The following is a 24529-nucleotide window of genomic DNA, read 5'->3' as shown; positions in this document are numbered from 1 at the left end:
ACCTATACTGTAACCAATTTAGTTGTTTTTAACAAAGCAAATAGACCTGCGGCTTCATTGATGGAAGAAGATAAACATTATTACAACATGCGGTATAGGATGTATACGGAGGCATAATCGGCGTTCATGGCCGATGTATTTTAGTTGAGAGGCCGGCAGCTGCTGCAGAAAATGTATTTATGATTGTATGTTATTGTACTGTTAATGTTTGAAATGCATATGTGCATTTTAGTTTAACCTGCTTGCCACACAAAAATATTTAGATTCGATTACTTTAATCGCATAGTTTGATATTTCTTTCTTTAGAATATTTTGGAAATATACTTTCTTAATAAGGATTAGATGTTTACAAACGAACTATTTGTTTGTGAAATGCACATATTATTTATTTATCTTTAGTATATTTGTATTAGTACACTGCTCTTTCTGAACCCATGTTTAGGTTCTAAAAATAACAATTCTTATATAGAGTATAGCGTTGTTATATATTTTATTAGAGGATACCAATTCAAATGGTTAATATTTGGTATTAAGAATTGAACCCCTAATATTTTAGAACCTTTTGTTGTTTAGTAGCTATAGGTCTTTATGGAACCTCAAAACAAGGATTCCAGAGAAAGTCCAAATTAAACCACATACTGGTAGTTCTTGATAGAATATCCATGAACCCTTATTATCTGTTATAGCGAGCACGGTTTCTGTGCTTCATATACATTCGTTTCCTTTTGAGGTTTACACCACAGTTAATTCACGGCAAAATCGATCAGATAGTGTCTATGTGTGGTGTATATATATATATATATATATATATAATATATATATATATATATATATATATATATATATATATATATATAGTGATATGCGTATAGTCATGTCGCTACGAAACAGAACTCAAGAATTTTATGACGTGAGTAAGACGACTGGAACCGGCAAAAAATTCATAGAACTGTTATAACTAAAGATAATAAACAGCACTTTTGTCTTTGCGTAGCTATAAAATGTTAAAACAAATGTCCTGGGTGTTTGTTTTTGCTGGGGAGCACTGATAATTTTAAAGTACATATTTAAAATTAAAAAAAAAAAACAAGGTTTCAGCTTGTGAAGATTTAAGGGGGAAATAATTTAGTATAGGCTACGTATGATTTTACTTCTCAAATTATTATTATTATTATTATTATTATTATTATTATTATTATTATGAAATGTGATATTTATTTCTAAATAAACATGTACCATTTAAATATAGTGACTTACACTATTAGCCTAGTTTCTATTTTATTTCATTTCATTCTTCTCTGTTGCATTTTAATTTTCAATTTCTTTCACTTTCTCACTTTTTCTTTCTTACCCCTGTTTCTGCCAGACCCCGGTTCGGAAGAGCGCCCCCAGCCGAGCTCCAGCTCCGAGACCCGGCTAACAGAAAGTTCAGTGGTCGCTGCAGCTTCTTCCACTGAGCTTTCCAGACACCCTCCTCTCGTCACACCTCCCCCAGGAAAAACAAGCACGATTCAGCGAGCAAAATATCAACCAGGTAAGGATATCTTTCTTACAATGGAATGGCATTTCGTTAGGTATGAACATGTTACTTCAGGTTATATATGCGTTTCCTGCGTATTAATTCAATATAAAACCAGTATTAATAATTATATAATCTCGTCAATAACTGCATACATTCAACATTCACAGGTGATAGCTAAGATAATAAATATGTAGTGGTCTTTTTTGTGCGGTCCATGGAAAAACACAGCTTCTGAGAAAGAAAGGTCTACAATTAAAATGTCCATAGAGCTCTACACATTAAAAATTTTTATATGACATTTGCAATGTAGTCCTCTGTGTATATAAGCTATAAGTCATTTTTACTTGGAAATAAACTAAAACAAATAAAATTAAGTCCGAAACACGGTTGTGAATTAGGCTGACATTTGAAACATTTGTGTGTGGCCTGCGCACGACGTCCTCCAAATGTCTGTCGGCATTTTTATCTGGCGACTTGAATTTACCGGTGTCATGCTTAATACAGCAGTACCATGACCATTTAAACTAGAAAACTAATGATCCGCTTGATAGGATTTTTTTTTTAACATTTTATATTTCACATTTTTTGTTTGTTTTTTTATTTATTATTTTATGTATTTTTGTTCATATTATAGATCAATGGCATTCTGAATATGAACAGGCCTGCTCAGTTTTTGGAACAGATGCATTTTGCCCACCTAAAATGCAGACCTCGAGGTTAGAGACTATTTTGTGAATTATTCATTCAGTTAAAAAAAATATATAAAACAAAGTTAAACGTTTTTGGTAAAATTCAACTGTGCTAGGGTGTCTATCATAGCGTGCCTGTGGCAAATTCTAGGTGTTCTCCCTCATGTTTTGTAATCTGACTGTGTGCCAAACCAAAGCCCGCTGCCCCAGTGATGATGACGTCTTTCTGAATGAGGTTAAAACGCGTTATAAATGGAACAAAGTGTTGCTCAACTCTGCACACATTAATATCCACCCAAGCAAGTGTAGGTCGATTCACAGAGGTCTACGTTCCGATTAGAAAAATGGACTCATGGCAAGTTGTACATCATGTGCTGTCCCAGTTTTTATTTTGTCTAAGAAAGAATGTTCTAACTTTTTCTGTTAAAACTAGTGTTTGCAAACTTCCTTGCTTACAATTGGTTAACCCTTTCATGTTCAGTTGTCTTCTGCTGCGTTGAGTACGTTCACATGTTTGTAATAGTGGATGCTGTAATGATCAGGATAGGGCCTGTTTTTGATTGGTATATCTTGTGAAAGAGATATTATTTTCATTTTTAATAAATAATAATAATAATAATAATAATAATAATAATAATAATAATAATAATAATAATAAAATAAACCAGACACTTTTCCTGATTCCAGAAATGTATACAACAACATATTCATGTATTTATTTATTTTTGAGAAATACTATAAAAAGCTTTATGTGCTTGCTCTGTAGTTTATTGTTACAGTTCTAGTCACACTTTAAAATGGGTTGTTTGCACTGCTTCAATGTTTATTAAGAGTTTTAGTGTAAAATACAGCAACTTGTTTACCTAATATAAATTATATAATTAAATTAAGCTGTAATTTTGAATATTTAAGTCAAAAAATACTTTTTTAAGTGTTGTTTTTTTTTTTTTTTTTTTACAAAACTGGCATTAAGCTTTTACTATGGTTAACTACACTTTTCCTATGCTTTTACCATGGTACAACACAGTAGTTTAGTTTTTAAATAACAACACCTTTCAGTTGCATTTGAAATACAAAAAGAAATGGCAAAGTCATTCATGTTCTAAAGTTGTATACAACAATACAGCTTGGGGCTGCTGGGAAGCTTCCTAGATTCCTCAAAGTGTTCTTTGCTAGGTACACACATTGCTGTGTACACAGCAGCAGTCATCTAAGGACATGCAGAACATTAACTGTACAGGCTTTCATAATACAAGACAAACATATTACATTGGTAATATTAGAGATTACAGGCACTACAGAAAAACTTAATTTTCTTGTTGACAGTTCTCTTGTGAGTGCAGGGAACAAACACCTAAAACCTTTCAAAATGATACAAGTCAGGGCTTTGTTTTTGTTTTGTTTGTTTTAATCGGAACAGACTGTGTCCTGGCATTATTGTGCAACTCGTAGAGATATAGATCTGGGATTGTGTCCTGCTATTTTTACAGTGTTTTTCATTTTCCATGCATTCCAGTGAGAGGGTTGCTTTGTTACTTTATGAATTGGCATTGATGGTAATGGTGCAAGATATACATCTACACACAGGGATCTGCAGTCTGAAATTAGGCTTTGTCAGCAGATCATAGGACCACCAAGGGCTTTATTCATAAGGCAGGATTTGTAATTTTGTTATGTATACAGAGTGTCACTGGCATCATAGCCAGTATCATATATTGTTCTGACAAGGGTACCACACCCTGTTGACTATCTGCACCAGAAATCTAAATGATCTGAGTTCCTTCCTTCCTTGCTTCATTTCACATTTGAAAGAATTAGAGAGACAACCTGTAGTAATAATTAGTCCTATGCTCCCTGACTTATTGCTAACCTTAAAAGCCTGCTAATTAGGTAACGTACTGTTTACTACACAATACAACACTTTTGCTTGATGTCCTTCATCTTTAAAATGAATGACATCAAAATCTTATTGTAAAAAAAGGACTTGGATTGAAGGAGTTTCCAGTATTTAGATCCTGGTAGAAAATAAAACCTGGACTGTCCCTTGGGATTGGGACTGAGCAGCATACTAAAATGAAGCCACAAAGGCAGAGTGATATTAGCTTTCTGCTTTGACATCCCAGTGCTAGCCAGCAGTTGTAATTTTAACTGCATTTCAGGGGCTGTAACCAGGTCTGCCTTTCTCTTTCAGATATGCCCTGTGTGCAGGCTCAGTATGGCCCGTCACCCCCGAGCTCCAGCTATGCCACACAGACCTACCCTTACGCAGGGGACTATAGTTCTGACATCATGAACCCGGACTACACCAAGTTTGGCATGGACCTGAGTGGCACAGATATCACTGCCGCTGCCACCACTTCCCTGCCCAGCTTCAGCACCTTCGTGGAGGGCTACACCGGCACCTATGAACTCAAGCCATCCTGCTTGTACCAGGTGCAATCCTCTGGCCAGAGACCCCTGATCAAAGTGGAGGATGCCCGCTACGCACATCCACCCATCCAGCAGTCCCAGTCTGAGGACCCCATGCCCAGAACCTCCATGTACTTCAAGCCATCACCCCCTTCCACCCCCACCACCCCTGGCTTCCCTGGCCAGCATGGGCCCTCATCGATGTGGGATGATTCCCTAACACCTGTCCCCCAGGCCTGCATGGCCCCCAGCCACTTAATGGAGTCTGTTCCACTGAAGTCAACCCCCAGGTTCTCCCTTTTCCCTCTGAAGCAGTCCCCCCCACACACAGTGGGATCCGGCAGTCACATGTGCTACGAGCCAGGTGTGAGCCTGCCCATCGGTCCCGAGAGAACCCCCTCCTCTTCCTCTGTGGGGCAGCAGCCAGGCTTGGAGACGCACTTGTACCCCCCGCACCTCGGTAAGGGGACTGGGCTGCACTTCACCCCACTGACAATGGTCCAGAGCCCCCACATCCTGGGGGAGAGCACCCTCCCCTCTCCTCCCAGCCGCTCCTCCTCGTCCGGGGAGGGTACCTGTGCAGTGTGTGGGGACAACGCTGCCTGCCAGCACTACGGGGTGCGCACCTGCGAGGGCTGCAAGGGCTTCTTCAAGGTCAGTGAACCCAGTCTTTCATCTCCTACTGAACTAAACTACCTCAGTGCAGTGTTGGGTTGTAGGGTAGGGCACAGCAAAAAAAAGAAATAAATAATGCACTGTATTGTGTTTGGTATTGTTATTGCAAGGAATTGGATTACTTTTCATATACAGTACATTTTTTGAAAGATAAAACATGCATGGGTATATGATGTTGCCTTGCCAAGTCTTGCCTGCCAAGGAAAAACATATAGCATAGATAGGAAACTTAACATTGTGCAACAGTTCCCGAAGGGGGGATATATATATATATATATATATATATATATATATATATAAATACAAAAATAAATTGAAGCTTTTAACAAATCGTATGGCAAAAAATGAGCGCAGAGAAGCTGACTTTTGGTGTGATAGCGAATGTTTCTACATTCGTCATCTTGTAACACTATAGAAGACTGCTGAAACATGTAATTTGTGTCTGAAGCAGTAAATAACAGTAAAACTTTTTTTTTTTGTACATGGTCATTTTATTTTTTATTTGTTTTGAAGTAAATTGAACGATGTTTGTGGGATAACTAGCTCACTATTAGTAGTAGTTGTAGTCATGGTAGTAGTGTAGTAGTATTGCTGTTGCAAACTTTAAATAACCAGTAGACTATAAATATATAACCTCTTTCAATATTTGGCGTAGTTGTTAAATTGCATTCATTTATCCATAGAAATACTGCTTACATTTTTTTTTTTTAATGAAAAAAAAGGTTTTTTTGACATGATAGTAATGTTATCTATTAAGGAGAAAAAAAGGGTTGGCAACGAGACAAAGGTATGACTGTATTTTTTCTGTTGTAAAAGCAGTCACTGAACTGTATGCATGCACAAACTTCGTCTCTTCTTTTTCTGTATTACAAAATGCATCAAGTAGTCTATTACACTTACATTTATATATCGACACCTGTTAAACCATCTTTCTGTGCCTTTTTTACGTTTTAAACCCAAACATTTTGTTGTCCTTTTTTTTTTTTTTTTTTTTTACACTAGGCATGCTTAAAATGTATTTCATCGTGCAAAGCTATAATTTAATATCAATGTAAATTAGCAGGGGGGTGTTCATACCAACCACACACACACACACACACACACTTTTAGAAGGGCTCCGCAGGCATTATGTTATGTAGTGATTTTTATAGATTGTATATATTATATATTTTTTTGTTGCAACTTTGTTTTGTGGAATGTAATAAACAAGAACCAAAACGGTGAATTTTTTTCCCCTACATTTTACAATGCCATTTCCACATTTGTTTTATTTGATGTGGTTAAAGTTGCTATTTGGCATCCTTTGTTTTGTAGTTAGTGTAGTTAGTTAGTTATAATATTTTAATTATGAGCGAATATCTGAACATGAAAATCTGGTGTTCATTCCAGCACTAGTGCTGGGACAAATATTAGAATATTTAAATGTTTTTTTTTTTACATGTAACCGGATACAAAAATCAGATGTTCGTATTTGCTACAAATGACAAAAGTACCTTGCACATCTTGACGGTCTCACCAAAATTTGCACGACAGATGGCAAATGAAAAAGATCTTTGTGTGACATGAGATTAATATATATTTAAAAAAAAAAATACAGGATCAACACAGCAGCTCTTGGGCCTCTATTTAAAAGTTTTAGACAGCAAAAAGTAAACAAACCAGATTATGTGGGCGCACACGTAGTGATCTCTATGGGAAGCCATCTGGGACAAAAATGCATTGTGGTGCTTTAGAGCAAGCACGTCATTCTGGAATGCCTTGCTTAAACAGCACCCAACTTCCTGGAAATGTTGTGTAGTGATTTTTATAGATTGTGTTTATTATATTTTTTTGTTGCGACTTCTGTATAAATGTAATAATAAAATAGTTTTTTTTTTTTTTTTCTCCTCCACTTTACAATGCCATTTCCACATTTATTTTATCTGAAGTGTTTAAAGTTAAATTTCAGTTTCCTTTGCTTGTTCAACTACAAAAAGGCTCAAGTAAACTTCATGTTATTACTTTATGAAAACATGTCTATGGCCACTGTCTGCTGTGTTTAGAGGCTCAGGAGCTGCTGTGTTGATCCTGTGTTTTATATATATATATATATATATATATATATATATATATATATATATATATATATATATATATATATATATTCATCTCACATATCACACAGAGAACTTGTTCATTTGCCATTGTTGCGCAAATTCAGGTGAGGCGGTGAATAAGTGCTATGGGTATTTTTGTCATTTTTAGCGAATACAAACATCTGATTTTTGTATCTGAATACATCTAAAAAAACATGTGAAAGAATATTGGGATATCTGTCCCAGCACTGGGACTTTAAGAAAAGAATTCTGTTATTACCCGTTATTATGTTTTGCGTGAATTTACTTGCAACGTGCTCTAAGAGTGCAAAAAAAAAAAAAAAAAGTATGTGTATTTGCTAAAAACTGCCCTTGTTCTTTACCAGCATTTTAAAAGTTGTCATAGGCATAAAGCAGGGCATATCGGACCCAAAGCCAATGGAGAGTTAAAGCACAGCAACATTATTGTGGGTTAAATTATCTGTGCAAAAAAACATCTTCTTACATATACTAAAAACAAGAAAAAGGAACGCCAGGAACACAGAGCTAATCTAACACAGATATTTTCAGTTTGCAATTTCCTGGTAATGTCAATATATTTATTGTATTTTAATATTGTTAAATTGTATGAAGTAGCTACCCATTATAAAGTACTAAGTTGTGACATTGTATAAACCAAATATTAGAAAATATGTTTTGTTTTTTAGTTTGATGGGTGGCACTGTCTTCATATTAAAACACAGAAACAGACAAATGCAGCTTCAGGCTGGGTAGCATCACCTTTGACTTCATGAACTTTTTTTTTGACTGACTACTTTGTGAGAAAAAATAAGAAAAGACTATACTTGTTTTTGTTTTTTAAATATACATTTTCTGTGTATTATTGTATTTTATTAAACAGTATTTAATCGGGTGAGTAAATCATGATGTTGCCAAAAATTAACACAGCAGCAACATTAAATAGGCAATTCCTAAAATGAATTCCAGTCAAATATTAAAGCTTGAACTTAAAAGGTTAGGTGATAATTGTAATGCATTGCAATGCATTTTGAAATAAATGATTAATTTTTCAGCTTTATAATTATGTTTAAGTTCATTTTTAATTAATTATGGAAGCTTGCTTCTCCTACAGGGATTCAAATAAATACATTTACATTCTTCTGATGAATGTCAGCATACTATTCACACCTGGTTTTACAAATTGTAAAGACATCTGTGTGCATTTACATGAATACACACACACACACACACACACACACACACACACACACACACATGTTGGTTACTCTCATCTTAAAATTTCTTTAATTGTTTCCAATTTATCAATATTATTAGCACACTTTTACTATTTCATTTCATGTTAACCTGCTGCACTGCAGTTTGAAGATGATATCCCTTAGTTAGTCACATGACTTTAGTCTATGTCAGGTTTTTTTTTTTTAATTCCAAATAATTCATTTTTTTTTTACAATATATATATATATATATATATATATATATATATATATATATATATATATATATTTTTTTTTTTTTTTTTTAAGTTCATGATTAATGCATTTTGCAAATTCCCCTAAACATCCCATCTGATCTATTACTGTGTTTGCACTGCACCATTACATTTCAATAACTAATGTCAGGTTTTTAATACTAAACCATTTCACCAGTGTGTGAACTGAACAAACAATCAAGCAAGTGAAATAAGAAACAAAAATATATAAATTAATAAATCAATAAGCTTATTTTAACTTGCTTAACGTTACCTCTAACACACTCGAGGCTCAGGAATCCAATTAAAAGTGACCCATTTCATGGTCACAAAAATGCCCGAGCCTGTGTAATTAGAAAGACAGATTTATTTATTTTTTTGGCTCCAAGACATTCTCCTTTGACCAATGGAGTCCTGATAACCACTGTGGTGGATAAGTGGGTGCTCGAAGGGACAGAGTGGGGGAGTTATATCTCTAGAAGCCTTTTTAATTTAGGCATGAAGCATTAGCACATGTTACATGTCGCTTCTGTCTCTCATGTGTAAACATGTTATTGCGAGCATTTATGGCTGACAGCTCTCACAGAGTGAAGTGGGCTCTTGTTGACCGAACTGTAATGTGCAAAGTGCTTTACCTGCTATTTAAATGGTGTTGGAAGCTGTGGAAATCCTTGTTGATACATTACGTAGCTAATAGATTACCATCATTGTTTGAGGTTTTTTTTTATACCTTTTTATTTCTTGCTGTGATCTCTGTATGCAATTTAAAGATACATTTTAATATTGAAAAGGAAAACATTTGAGACTGTTGTGAGACTATTTAAGTCCTATATTTGACGCATGGCACTCGTTTTCTTCTCACCTGTGGATGATTCAAATGGAGCTCTACATTCAAACAATTATTTAATTCTAGGCCTGGGCAGCATAGTCTAATAAACTCTAATTAAAATGTATTTAGTGGCAAAATAACACCATGCAATGGAAACCAATGCATAAGTGACATTTGAAATAAAAAACCACACATAGATAATTCTGGTACAATGTTTATTTTATTCCGAAGTAAAATGGTACGAATTAAACTTTTTTTCCAAATATTTCTTCTAATCACATACAAGTCATATCAATAAAACATCATTTAAAACTGCATGAATATGTCTTGCACGGGTCTCTAAATTGAACTAAATTGTGACTAAAGCTCCTAGCTGAGACAACATTGAAAATAGATGCAGGTCACTGTGAGGGTCTGATACAAATGAATACAGTTAAATATACTAAGAGACATACAAACATTATAATAGTTTGTAAACCATTTATATATATGTGTGTGTGTGTGTGTGTATATATATATATATATATATATATATATATATATATATATATATATATATATATATATATATATATATATATATATATGTGTTGTTGGATTATTTGTGTATTGTAATGATGGCAGAAACTCTGAAAGAACAATAAAGAGAGAATCTATACTTTTGAGTGCACTGCAGGTAATACACACTCTTTTATTTTGTATATGCACAAACCACAAGAGGTTATATTTATTGCTGCATGTTTTCAGCCGACTGGAAATATACCTCAGTGCAGCAGGGTGAATTTTCTTGAATTAAGCAAAAGGATCCTTCTATAGAACATCGGTTTTAAAAAGGCTTTTGTTGATTACTTTTTGCTTCTTTTGTGGTTATTTCTTTTTTTTAGTTAAAGATGTTAAGATAGTTGATCTTATAGCTGGTTTCCATCTATTTTCATTTGAAGCATTTCAGTTAGACAATGTTAAATGGCATGATATACCGCGAAGGAAGATGTATCAGAAGCTCATCTGCCAAACTGCACTAAATAGCTGTGAATAGATTTTGCTCCAGTGAATAAAAAGACTGTTGGAGACGCAGTTGTACCACCTGCACCTGGGTAAGGGGAGCGGGCTGCACTTCCGCCTACTGACAAAAAAAAAAATAGAAATGTTTGTACTGACTTTGCTCGAGTGCATAGTTTGAAAAAAAAAAATGCTTCAGAACTGGAAAAAAAAGCTTTTTATAGACGGCTTCTGCTTATATCAAACTTACCTTTCTTACTAAGCTAATTTTTTTGTAAATGTGGTGGTTTTCTATAAATAGTCAGTGTTTTAGCAGTATATAGACGGTTGTTATTATGCAGTTTTAATTATGCTTGAAAAGAACTGCTGCATTTTGGCTTGGTTGTCATGAAAACAAATTAAAAAAAATATATGCAAAAAGAAATCACAGTAAGAAATTATGTTATAAGTCATTGCAACAACATACAACATTGATCTCAACAATTAAATTTTTTTAAGTAGTGTAATTATCATTGCTATTTATTTTAAATATTTATTTTTAAAAAATAGAGAGATAATTAACTGATCACCAAAGGAACTGAACTTTTGTGTCTGCTTAAGTGAAGGTACCTCTGTCAAACACATATATTGAAAAAGAAAGAAATCTCTTCAGGTATGAAAGCTTAGTTCAGGTGACCATATACATAGCTAGTACTGTATAATAAAGCAACGTAGCAAAATCAATTCAGAAAGACAAACCTGTCAAATTTAAAACAAACATTATTCTGAGAAGTACTTTTTTAAACTTTAATTAAATGCTTAAATACCTAAAAATAAAAAAATAAACTTATTCTTAATAATACCATTATAATATATAGATATAGATAGGTAAGTAGATAGATAGATAGATAGATAGATAGATAGATAGATAGATAGATAGATAGATAGATAGATAGATAGATAATCATTATATGCTTAAAGGGTTAACTTCTTGTAAAATAACATTAAATAAATAAACAAACAGATAAAAGGTTTACAAAAAAATATGTGTGACATTCTCATATTTTTTCCCCTTAAAACAGTGGTGGCAATAGAAGAGCACCGCAGATCATTCTGGTTTTATTTTAATAAGGTCAGTAATCATCTTGGGAGCAGGCGAGTAGAAAATTATCCCCAAAGGCATATTAGAAGGTGAGAACCCTATACACCCCCCCCCCCCCCCCCCCCCCCCCCCATGTAATGACCCCCCCACAAATCATTTTATCATTCAGCGCGGGCTGTCTCCCGAGACCTGCTTCAGCACGATCCTCCCTGATTTTCACTGTCAGCGGCTAATACTAATAACATTGTATTTCCTGAAGGCTACCATGTTAGGAAATTAATTTTTTATCTAATTAAAACAATGGCACTGTAGCCTGTCACATTGTAGTTAAAATCTGACCTGCCGGTTTCTTCTCTCTGATTCAGCAGTCATCTCAAACGGTCTCTCTTTCTCTTTCTCTATCTTCCTCTTTAGAGAACGGTGCAGAAAAACGCAAAATATGTTTGTTTGGCGAGCAAAAACTGCCCAGTGGACAAGCGCAGACGAAACCGGTGCCAGTACTGCCGGTTTCAGAAGTGTCTCAGTGTGGGGATGGTAAAAGAAGGTAAGGAACAGACACCTTGGATGGGAGCAAAGTATTTTATTTTCATTTATTGGATTCTGTTCCAGCATTGGAAAAGGCTCTGGAATCAAGCCCCAGTGGTAATACAAATGTCTCTTCCTAGACCCAAGTTGTATCTTGTTAGGTCTGAGTTCAAAAGATACATTAGAGTTTGAAGGTAATATCAAACAAGTGTGAAATTGATCGTGATTGATGTTTACTCCGTGCAAACTAAATATATGTTTAATAGGAAATCACACACATTTATAAGTTATTATATTTCAATTGCTGACAAAAGGGCATGACGAGAAATGCAAACATTTGCTTCCTGCTCAACTGGATAATTATCCTTACAGATTATTTTGTTTGATTTAGAAAGAAAAATAAACACTGATGATCTGTAATACTACAATTTAATTTACAGGAAACAAAATCTATTGTAACCCTATAACTCTTAACCTCTGGTTGGTACCATCTAATATATATTATATATTAATATATATATCTCATATTATTACTATAATATATAATGCTAGGGACTGTAGAGACTGCTGGAGCTGTGATTCAAATATTTGAGGTCAGTAAGAACCTAGATATTATTGGTCAGTCCTGGTACCTTAGAACTTTGTTATTGGCTGTCATCTGTATGTTGCTTCAGTATTAGCAGATATGACCGTCACTGTTCCACACAAGTGCTGTTTCAAATATTAATAAACAAAAGACATTTTAACATTGATAATTAATGAGTCTCAACTCTGGCTCAATCAAATCATTGTGTGAGCCTGTTGTGTGAGTGTACAGAAAGTTGAACTATGGAATTACAGTATGGAATTACTGTAAATTTGAGTGTTAAATGAAACTTGACTGCAATACACTGCAACTTTATTTCCTTCATTAAAAGGGACCGCTCGCTGTGTTCATGCCACGCAGTAGCAGTTGCTGTATTTGGAAACAAGGTCAATCACAGCCTTCTTACATTAGCATTGTAATACAGTTTAAACCCATGCAATTGGAATTTCCTGTACAGTATAATTAGCTTTCCAAAGCGTTAATCACTTGCAGCACAATTATTAACGACAAAGCATATTTTCATGTTTCAAGTTACCGAGCTAGGATTTAAAATGCAATTTGTTTAATATTATTTAATGATGTCTGAAGACACTGCCGCCTTAGCTGTGAACTGTACCAGTTTAACTTATTAGTGCAAGTACATGTTTGGTAATTCTGATCTGCCTGCTTTCAACTCTGCATCTCTGCTGAATTTGTATAATATCGAAAACAAATACTTTGCTGCACAGCGGCGTCTGATTGATAAAAAGCCTCTCGATTGCGCTAACCCTGGAGTAAGCTTGTAGCAGACCACACGGTGGTTTAAAGAGTAGCTCAATGTGGATATGAAAGCTATCCTAAACCATGCATTCTCGAGTCGTTCAGATTCACTTTGTATTAGTTTATATTTCAGTCACATCTTGGTGAAAGAAAACTAAAATAGAGCTCTCTATGTCTAGCCTCCAAGTAACACCTGGTACCAGAGTGTGCAACTACTAACCTGTCCCATCTGCAGCACTAGTGGAAGTACTGTAAAAAATACTACCTAGAACAGACGTGGTGTTTCTTACATCCATCAGGGATGTTACTGAGTAAGTATTTAGTGAACATGGCTCGTTGCCAAATACTGTCTGAGTGTCCCAAATAAAGTGGCCCAGCAGTGTGCCAGGAACAATCATAACACACTTAAGACTCCCACAAAAACCTGCCACATCTAGAAAGAAAGAAAAAAAATACTGAACATGTGCCATCGATGCAATTTCACTTCTATTAACTGGAGGCTATCGATTGTATAAACAGGCAAAAATTACTGATAGCATCTCCTATTTCAGCTTGGCCTGGCGAGTGTAAATGGGAAGCAAGTTCCACCCACAGCAAACAAAAGCAGACTGTCTGAGTGCGTCATTAACACATGTGTTATTGTGAAACTGCTCTGATTTGAAAATGTTCAAACCAGCTGATTCATAATCCGAAAATAAAAAGCTAATATTGAAGGCAGTGCGGTTATCAGTGGGGATCTTAGACATTCGCTACGGGTTTGGCTAGAAAATAGGCTACCTGGCTGAGCTTAATACTTCTGTGAATGCAATGTGTCTTATCTGTAAAATAGAAAGAATGTTATATAGGGTGCTCTATGATACAAGCTGATATACACTCCATAAGAAAGCTTACAGGATGCTCTATCCTTGAGTGGGTGCAATTAGCTTATATAGTTAAATTAGAACAATTAAACAATATAGATCATTTTAGTGTGACATCATTTCCATCTAAAACAAACTATCTGATACAAAGCAATTTAAGATTACATCCATTTTGGGTTTTACTATATATTTGACTTGTAATAACAGAATAAGAGTAACAAATATTATGCTTTTTCATCATCACAGGCTGGAAAATGTACAAAAACAGTTCAGTAAAAGTAGAGTGCTGCTTGAATTGAGTAACAGCTTTATCATGTAGTGGGGTCTACTCTGTCCTTAATTAGCATTATAACACAGTACACTCAGTTGAGTTATTTGCATAGTAAGCGGCCCCATAGTGAAGACAGTGTAAAAGGCAAAGGAATAATCAATTGTAATTATATTAAACTAGCTGGACACTGCCCGGCTGCATGAAGGAACAGTTGTGTTATTGTTCTTGCTGAGTAGTTTCTTGCTAGTAAGCTGTTAAAATGTGTTTCCTTTCTGAAAATTGCTCTTTGCACTTGCCCCAAATATGTCTTACTCTCACCCTGTTGTAATGGCTCTGCTGTCACTTAAGTGCTTATTAGTATTGCTCTTCTCTTCTCCAGTGGTCCGTACTGATAATCTGAAAGGGAGAAGGGGCCGCCTGCCCTCCAAACCAAAGAGTCCCTTACAGCAAGAGCCCTCTCCCCCCTCTCCTCCACTCAGCCTGGTCAATGCCTTAGTGAGAGCACTCAGTGAGTCTACACCCAGAGAGCTCGACTACTCCAGGGTGAGTACAGACTCCTCTCCTCACTGTCTCTATCCCTGTCCCTTACTTCACTCTCTGTCTGTCGCCATCCCTCTGTCTCTATCTCTGTCCCTCTGTCTATCTCCATCCCTCTCCTCACTCTGTCTATCTCAGTCCCTCTCTGTCTATCTTCATCCCTCTCCTCACTCTGTCTATCTCAGTCCCTCTTCATCCCTCTCCTCACTCTGTCTATCTCCATCCCTCTCCTCACCCTCTGTCTATTTCTGTCCGTCTCTATCTCTATCCCGCTCCTCAATCTGTCTCCATCTCTGTCCCTCTCTGTCTGTCTCTATCCCTCTCCTCACTCTCTGTCTATCTCCATCCCTGTGTCTTTCTCCATCCCTCTCGTCACTCTCTGTCTCTATCTCCGTCCCTTTGTTTCTTTCTCCATTTCTCTCCTCACTCTGTCTGTATCTCCGTTCCTGTGTCTATCGCTATCCCTTTCCTCACTTTCTGTCTCCCCTACCTATCTCTCTTACCTTTTTCTCACTCTTTCCTGTCCTTTTCCCTCTGTCTACCCCTTCTCACTCTCTCCCTATCTTTCCCTCTCCTACTCCATCTCTCTCTCTCACCTCCCTGTGTCTTTTCCGCTATCCATCTCTGTTTATACACAGCTACTTAGCGTTGCATAATTTTGCAGTTCATAGAAAATGTGGATTTGGCAGTCTTTATGTGCTTGACTAGTAGATTCAGTCAACCATAGTACAAATGCATTTACATCTCAGTAGGTCTCTAAGCTTATAGCAAAGCTGTTAAGTGGGCTCTATTTCATTGACATAAATACTGCTGTCCTTTACCTCCTCTACTATATCATGCTGTAGATGCCCTCTGACCTATAACTGAAAATCTCAATACAAAAGTGGCCAAGTTTGATTCTCTGGTCTGTCGTTGAGGTATGCTATTTAGCATGAATGACCACTGCACTGGTGTAAGTGCTTGGCTTAAATTTGCACAATGAAACATTGTGATTATCAGGTGTGTGTTAAAAAAAACTGTTAAAATAATGTGAATGCACATGAGCCCTGTTATTTAAAGCTTGATTGCTTACTGTGTGTATTTCCCTTTTAATACATTATACACAAAGTAACTTACCAAATAGGCTCTGTGCATTCATATTATACAAAATATAACTGATGTAAAACATGACAATGTTTTAAAACAAAGTAGGTCAATTATATGTTTAAAGCCCCAGGGCCCTTGACAAATGTACCGTATGCCCCTGGTTCCCCTTTTAATCCCACCCTGCCCCCATCCTGGATTTCATGGTACAACACAGACCTCACTCTCCTCTCCTGCACCTCAGTTCTGTGCTACAGACCAGCCGTCCGCCTCCACTGACGCCCAGCACCTCCAGCAGTTCTACGGCCTCCTTACCGTCTCGATAGAGGTGACCCGAACCTGGGCCAACAAGATCCCGGGGTTCAACGAGCTGCCCAAGGATGACCAGACCCTCCTCGTAGAATCTGCTTTCCTGGACCTCTTTGTGTTAAGACTTGCGAACAGGTAGGAACCTTCTACCATTGAGAGGATACATTACAACCACTCAGGTCGAGCACATTTCAGTCCTTACTCTTCATTCATGCTGAGACCTCAATGCTGAGGCTATCTGAGAGTAGAAAGGGTGTGCTCAGGCTTCTTGCATTCTTCCCTAATGAATAAGTACCTGTGGTGTGCCAGTAAGCCGTCACAGAGAGAAGTGTGGGTTGCCACATCAGTTTGCTGACCAGCTAAAGAATGTTGCTGTGGAAATGCACGGAATGTGTCCGATACATAAGATTCATGGTCCAGATCTTGAGTTTAAGATACATTTTTGTTCTGAATTGTAAAGTGTAAAATACACTGTATACACCAGGAGTTACTTGCTTCCCGTTGCCACATAATTAATTTTAATTGGTGTTTAACTGGTGAAAATTCGCTGTCTCATATGTTAGCTTTGGGCTGATGGTATTTTTGCAAGGTTCAGATGCAGAAGTAGGTAGTAAATTGTTCATACTTCACTGGAGGTCAATAAAAAAAAGAGAGCTTTTGAGCGCTTGGTCTTTGGAGTTTATCTGGCAGCTACGTTTCTTTTTTCAGATGTTTTTCATTGTATCGTCTGTTTTTCAGTTAAATCTCAAGAGTGAATTGTCTTCCTTTAATGGTAGCATATTCCTGTCAATGCAGTTGCTCTTGTTTTTATTCCTTCATGAGGTTTTCCACATCCGATTCGAATGACACAACACTGTCTGCCATTAGCTAATTATTTTAATGTCAAACTGTCTGAAGATTGCTTTGGCTTGTACGTCTTTCTTTTCTGTCTTACTTGCTCGGCTGAGTTTCAGTTATTTGCTGCAGTTTTCCTATGTGGCTGGCTCATTTGTGTAACAGCTGTTTGTAGGGTAAGCCAGTCTGTGCAATAGTAGTCAAACTTTTCTCTAAAGCATCCTCTACCTAGATGAAAAATATATTGACATTATGTTGCAGTCCAAATACTTGCCCAATTGTTGCCATATCATACGTGTTTGTGTCTTATCCGATCAGAAACACATTTAAAAATGGTGGAATGAATAATAGTACAGCATTTTCTTAGAGAATCTCCAAAATACACCTAAATAAATTGAAATATATATATATATATATATATATATATATATATATATATATATATATATATATATATATATATATATATATATATATATATATATCACACACACAAAAAAAAGATTAATTTATGTTTTATTCTGTTAAATTTGGCAGTCATTTGTTATTATAAAGGAAAGGTAGCTCATTCCATTACCCTCTTGTTATCTTGCTATAAACTTATTCTGCTATAAACTATAGCGGTCTATACTCTTATACTACCAGTATTGAAAACCAGATAAAAGTAGTAAACTGTCATTTCAATTGCTTCTATCCTTTCAAACAATAATTAATGTAGATGTAATTGCAATTCTCTCCCAATATAAATTACTACATCATTATATTACTAGTTCACATACAGAAGCAACCTGCACTGTGTTCTTGTATAGGTCCCCAGTGCAGTATAAAAGGGTAATTCTGAGTCCAAAAATCTTTTTACAGAATTCTCCAGACATGAGTAAATAAAGACTCCTAATTTTGCTCTGGTATGAGTCACACCTCAATGTGCTTTTTAAATCTTTAGTTTCAGAATATTAGGGACTACTGAAGTAGCAGTATTGCATTCGACTCTTACACTGTGGAATTTAAGGCTTGTTCATTGAGTCCATGTCCATGCCAACGTGTCAGTCTTGAGGAGCTTCAGTGAAACAGCTCTGTATTTCTGACCAGTTTTTCAGACACACTGCCTACACACCCGTAGCCTTTAATATATACTGAGTGACTTGTGCCATGCTTGCCTCTCGGGCAGATGACTACAAACCTAAATCCATTAGCCAACATTAATAAAGCACATGCTGGCTGTGCACCCAGGGGGCAGCCACACAGCCAGGAAATTAGCATTTAATATTTCTAACCAAGACTTGTCTTCCACTTGCTGAGGGCGCCTGGGCAACTTGTTAGAGCTTCAATTATAGATGCGATTGACTCGGTTACAGTGATACCACTGGGCACCAGTAGTAACCAACTACCACAGGACTAGTGATACATTCAGTTCTTAATTGGATTATTAAAAAAAATAAATAAACTCTGCCATATATTACAGAACGACAGCAGACCACTTTATTAAGATGTTTTTCACCTTTGGTTCTCTTTTTTTTAATTTTTTTTATTTTGCATGGCACCACCTGGTGGGCTATTAGAGGACATTGTAAGGATCTTCAAGGGATGTTCCACTCTCCAACTTTGTAGCCCTCTCCCCCCTTACACACTGGAATTAACCTAAAGACAGATTGTGTGTGCATGGGAGTGTCTTTTTCCCACCCATTTCAAAGGAAGAGATTTAACTTGACATTAATACCTGGAATAATCATGAAGACATTCAAGTAACCCCCTCGCCAATGTCACTTTTACCTAGAAAACTGTACAAAAAAAAAAGTATAAATTAAAAAAAAATCTGTTAAGTATAATATAGTTTAAAATAGATAACCAGTTCATATTGTATTCAGACATAAGCTGCAGTTCATAATCCTTTCCACATATCAACCACAAGCCTTTACATTAACTCATCATGAACAGCATCATATTTAATTAACGCCTATATACTTATAACTGCTGTAGCTCCTCGTCAGTGAGTTTGCTGGGGTTTTAAGGAGACAGTTACTCTATGCCAATTATAATAATGGAATAGATAGTAAGTGAGAATCTTGAGGTTAAAAACAGGTATTTTTGGATACCTATGAGTATACTAGAGCTATGCAAAAAAAATAAAAAAAAAATAATGACTGATGTTTTGTTTCCCCTTTATCATTGTTTAAATCCATCTTACTTCAAATTCAGTGTTTGCATGGTAAGCGTTTCCATTGGTGGCTAAATGCTGTAATTATGATTATGCTGTAATTGATTAATGTCTGTTCATTGATCAAGCAAAGGGAACTTCCTGACTGTAGGATGCTAATTCCGAGGCTTATAACACAAACTGTGTCTGGGATTTTAAATGTTAAGACGTGACCTGTCCCCTATTTTGAAAGCTTTTTTTTTTTATTTTCCTTTTCCTATTCCAGGTCGATTCTTGCCGAGGATAAGTTTGTGTTCTGTAACGGACTCGTGCTGCATAGATCTCAGTGCCTTCGTGGGTTTGGGGAGTGGCTCGACTCTGTCAAAGACTTTTCTTCAAACTTTCAAAGCCTTAATCTGGACATCGCCGCCTTTGCCAGCCTGTCCGCACTAATCATATTAACAGGTGGGTCGGCTTGTATTAATCAGTAAGACTGTTCAAAAATACTGTGGTAAACTTTTAGAAGGCAATTGCTTCAGCTTAAGAGCCTTTTTTCGTCATTATTTTAAAGACTGACATAAACAGATTTCTATATTTTAAGACCATTGCGATGGCAGGCATGCTCTAAATAAGCCTATTTATCCCTGGAGGGGGTTTAAAGCATCATCTAGAGTGTCTATTACAGTTCTCCCTGTCTTGTTGTGTTTGGATAATTACATCTTCCAGGGATTTTGCTAGGACGGCTGTTGAATATTCATGTGCAGATTGCTGGCCTCTTTGCTTCAGTTCGAGGCGGGCAGTGGAAAGGTCCATCTGTTGCTCTGCTCTGAACGGTGCAGGGAAGCCGTGCAGCGGTGCCGGCAGCAGCAGCAGCAGCAGGTGATAATGAATTGTCAGCTGCCTCCATACTGGGGCTTTGTGCAAATCACACTCCGTCTCCCACTGGGTGCCACCCTTATTAATTATTGAAACATGAAATCTGAAGGGAGATAAAATCCCAATTCCAGACGGATTAATGCAATTGACTATGTGCTTTGATTTTTAAAGAAGGAAAATATTGGCAAAAAATAATATTTCATGTACGTTTATTTAAACTGCATCTAACGCATACTAAAACTTATTGAAAACACATAAATAAATAAAGCGACAACAGCATGTATAATATAGGCAGTCCATACAGTATTTCTTGTTTGCTGCTGATGCATTGTGATTCTTATCTTGTTGCTGCAGTTAGTTGATGCAGCGCTACAGTTGTTCTGCTGTTATGCTGCTGTATTTTTCACATGCCTACTTCAAAGTGTTATTATTCAAGGTTTGTATTTCCATCTTGCTGAGATGAGAACTACATTTGCATAAATCTGTCAAACACCTCTTTACAGATCAATAAACCTAACACCTTTGAAAGCTCTGTATCTCTATACTGTAGTAGATTGTTTTGACGTTTAAAACAATAAATGATCAGAACCCACAAGTAATGAAGACAGGCATATACTTAGGCAAACACTATTAAAGGTGGTTCCTGGACAGTTGCTGCAAACGTATAGAATGTAAAATACTCACAGTATAATATGATTTGCATTTCAAGCACATTGCCTCAGGAATGCCTGATGAAAACACCTGGGAGATATAAACAGATTTACCTCTCTTTGACCCCAGTGCAATATTTAGCTAGCGAGAACATGACTAAGTCCTGCTGCTCCCTTTATTTAAACACTGGCCTTTGATCCTCCACTGACTGGCAGGGTTTGTTTGTACTGGGACTGCATTAGGCTGCATTTATTTATATATTTACATTATGATTTAACATATTTATAGATAGAATATCATACAGGTGGTTGTACAATACAAGCTGATATCCATTCCAGGAGAGGTCATGGTTGAAAATCAACTTGTATTTTACACAGCACCCTCTACTATATATATATTTTTTTTTTATAATATATAATTAAATACGAATAATTCAGCAGTATAGCACATTTTAATGTAATTTCCATCTGATACAATCTGAAACAAGCCACCTGGTCCAAACTATCAGCTACAAAGGCATTTCAGATACCTGTATCGCATCAATATCAGGGTCTACCATAGATTTGTATATACAAATAATCTATTATATCCAGTAAATATTTGTGTCATCGCTGTATTCACAGTGCTTTTATAAAAAAAAAAAAAAAAATGGATGAAAGATTTGTTGTGCTATTGTTATTTATTTAAATTATTTTACAAAATTGCATTCCTGACAATATTTACACTAACCAAATGATCAAGCAGCTACTAACGTCAACCCTGTTGATCCATGATACGTGTGCACACAGCTTTTTGTTACTGTATCAGTGCAACACATAACTCGATCAGTAAAGCTCATCATATAGCAAACAATTGTATAGGTAGTCACACAGTTCTCATTGATTACTTGTTAATGTACTTTACAATTAATGGGAGCCCTGTGCCTGCTTTTAGTAGTATTAGGCTGCCGAAGCTGGGACAAATAACAGTTAGCCAAACCATTTGTCTACTATAGCACAACTACTATTATTATCACAACTATGAAGAAGAAGAAGAAGAAGAAGAAGAAGAAGAAGAAGAAGAAGAAGAAGAAGAAGAAGAACTGAAGGCTCTGAACGTTTTAACACAATGCTTTTGTGACAACATTATTCTAATAAGCAGCCAAATGAATGGGTTACAGAACTTGCTGACTTTAAAAGATCGCTTTATACCTGCTCATATAACTGACAGTCTAGTTTCAAAGACCTAGATTATAGTAGTACCTCTCAGCTGGGTTACCCACTTGACCGGAGCCCCTTACAGGATTAAGAGCAAATAAAAAGGGAGAAAATAAATGGATTGGATACTGGAGGGACAAAAAGGGCTTTCTGTAACATCAGTGTTTACCCTGCAGTTCTCCACCCGATATCGCCTCATTCCTTCACACAAACAAAAACAGAAGTGTGGAGGGGGAGGTCTGTGTGTGTTTGGAAGTGATAGACAATTTTGAGTTCTGTTAGGATTCCCCCTGCTAGCCTTTAAACAGCAGTGGGGACACAAAGACTGATTGCGCTGGCTGTTAAAGTGGAGCTGTGTGGAGAGAGTACCAGCAGAGTGTGCAACCTGGCCAAGATGGAGCTGACAGTTGCACTGCATGATGAAGGATATTGATCAGCTTTTGAGTTTGCTGAATTAATAATGGTTACCATAGTTATTGAGCACTGGCAGCTGCTGGAGGAAACTGAGTGAATTCCAAAACCGCTTTTCTACAGCGCTGCCTCCCTCACTCCAGACCCCTGCAGGCTCCAGGTGTCGTGGCTTCAGCTCTTTATACAGAACACACTCAAATAGATTTCAGACACATGGCAGTAGGTGGGAGGCGAAGTGGCGCAGCAGTCCTGGGTTTGATTCGGGCAGACCAATGGTTAAAAGAGTTTCGGGGTCAAAGCTTATTCCTTATAAGTTGAAAGCACAAATTGAGTGGACAGTTCTTTTTAAACAGTGTCATCTTGCACTGTGGTAGCCTCAATGGAATCCTGGTTCTCAGACTGGGGTCTGCAAAGGATTCTCAGGAGGTCCCCAGAAAATTTTGGATCATCTGTTTAATGTACAAAAGAATGTTCTTTCATTGTTGCAGTAAAAGCCAGGCCTTTCACTGCAGCACAGCCTTAGTTTTGAAAAGGTTACTATACCAACAGCAGTGTTGATTTCTGGGTGTGAGTGTGGGGGAGGGGGCTCTGATCTGTGGTGTGAGTGGCACTGTGGTTCCCATGACAAGGAGCAGGTTTCCAAGTCAACAAGGGACGTACTGCAGGATTTGTGTGGCGTGAAGCAGCACCTTTCCCAGGGCACTCATTCTCTCGGAGTTCTTGAGTCAAGGCCATGTCCGCCCACCCCAGAGCAGCTATACTGCAAAAGCAAATGGACTTGCAATTATATTGCACCTTTCATGGCTAGAGACTTCCTTATTCGCTTGGAAAGAAAACAAAAAATGTAAATCTTAAAAGCTCTTAGGAATTGCATTGAAATTAATATAAAAAGAAGACATTGAATTGAAACCAAAAATAAGCAACAAGGGTCACACGAATAAGGCACGAGTTTGCCATTTCAACTGGTTATCAATTCAGTATCAATATCAAAGGTTCTTTAATTTATTTTTTTTTTAACTGAAAAGATTCTCCCTTAAGATTAGTGTTAAATATATCAACACCGTTTTTTTATGTTTGTGCCCCTACAGAGCAGCGGCATGGGTTAAAAGAACCAAAGAAAGTGGAGGAGTTGCAGAACAAGGTCATCTGCTGCCTGAGGGACCGCTTGAGCTTCAGCAGCAGTGAAGGTAGTGGAGCCGGTGCAGGGAAGGGGTCGGCATTGCTGTCCAGGGTGCTGAACGTGCGGAGCGAGCTGAGGTCCCACCGCAGACAGGGGCTTCAGCGCATCTTCTACCTGAAACTAGAGGACCTGGTCCCGCCACCGCCCATCATCGACAAATTCCTGGACACCCTCCCCTACTGAGTCAGCTAGCCAGCGAGGCAACCCTCTGTCTCTCTTTCTCTCTCTCTCTCTCTCCCCCGGCAGTAAACTCCCCATGGAGGTAGAGCCATGCACTTCAGCAGCCCAGTCTGGTTTAACACAATAAATGAGTAGAAAGAGACGAGGAGGAAAAAGAAGAAGGAACAGCCCAGACACTTCATGTTTGTGGACTTCCTAGTACTCCCTGACTGTTTTTTTCTTGCAGAACTGTTAACATAAAAAAACTGCTTTGCTGCTTTATATATATATATATATATATATATATATATATATATATTTTATATTATATATTTCCTTTTAAGGGAAATTGCTAACAATGGCACTTTGTTGTACGATGCTGTCCTGGCA

At 36.9% G+C, this 24529-nt stretch overlaps 1 protein-coding gene across 5 annotated transcripts in view; it reads left to right on the top strand.

Annotated features, from left to right (window-relative positions):
• The window catches only part of LOC121314689 (nuclear receptor subfamily 4 group A member 3-like), a 27194-nt gene extending 2767 nt beyond the window's left edge, over positions 1–24427 (top strand). For 2 of the 5 annotated variants that reach the window (XM_041248200.1, XM_041248199.1), the window contains exons 2-9: positions 1367–1534; positions 2157–2238; positions 4403–5274; positions 12183–12312; positions 15149–15312; positions 16607–16833; positions 19953–20131; positions 23889–24427. In XM_041248200.1, coding sequence (XP_041104134.1) covers positions 2175–2238; positions 4403–5274; positions 12183–12312; positions 15149–15312; positions 16607–16833; positions 19953–20131; positions 23889–24163 — 1911 coding nt within the window. In that variant the 5' untranslated portion in view covers positions 1367–1534; positions 2157–2174 and the 3' untranslated portion in view covers positions 24164–24427. Of the gene's footprint in view, positions 1–1366; positions 1535–2156; positions 2239–4402; positions 5275–12182; positions 12313–15148; positions 15313–16606; positions 16834–19952; positions 20132–20392; positions 20546–23888 lie in introns of all 5 variants that reach the window. The other 3 variants (XM_041248203.1, XM_041248201.1, XM_041248202.1) reach the window with 3 other exon arrangements.
• The last annotated feature ends 102 nt before the right edge of the window (positions 24428–24529 follow it).

The sequence above is a fragment of the Polyodon spathula genome, chromosome 4 (assembly GCF_017654505.1).
Source record: "Polyodon spathula isolate WHYD16114869_AA chromosome 4, ASM1765450v1, whole genome shotgun sequence".
Classification (NCBI taxonomy): Eukaryota; Metazoa; Chordata; class Actinopteri; order Acipenseriformes; family Polyodontidae; genus Polyodon; species Polyodon spathula.
This window is presented reverse-complemented; position numbering and strand designations above follow the sequence as displayed.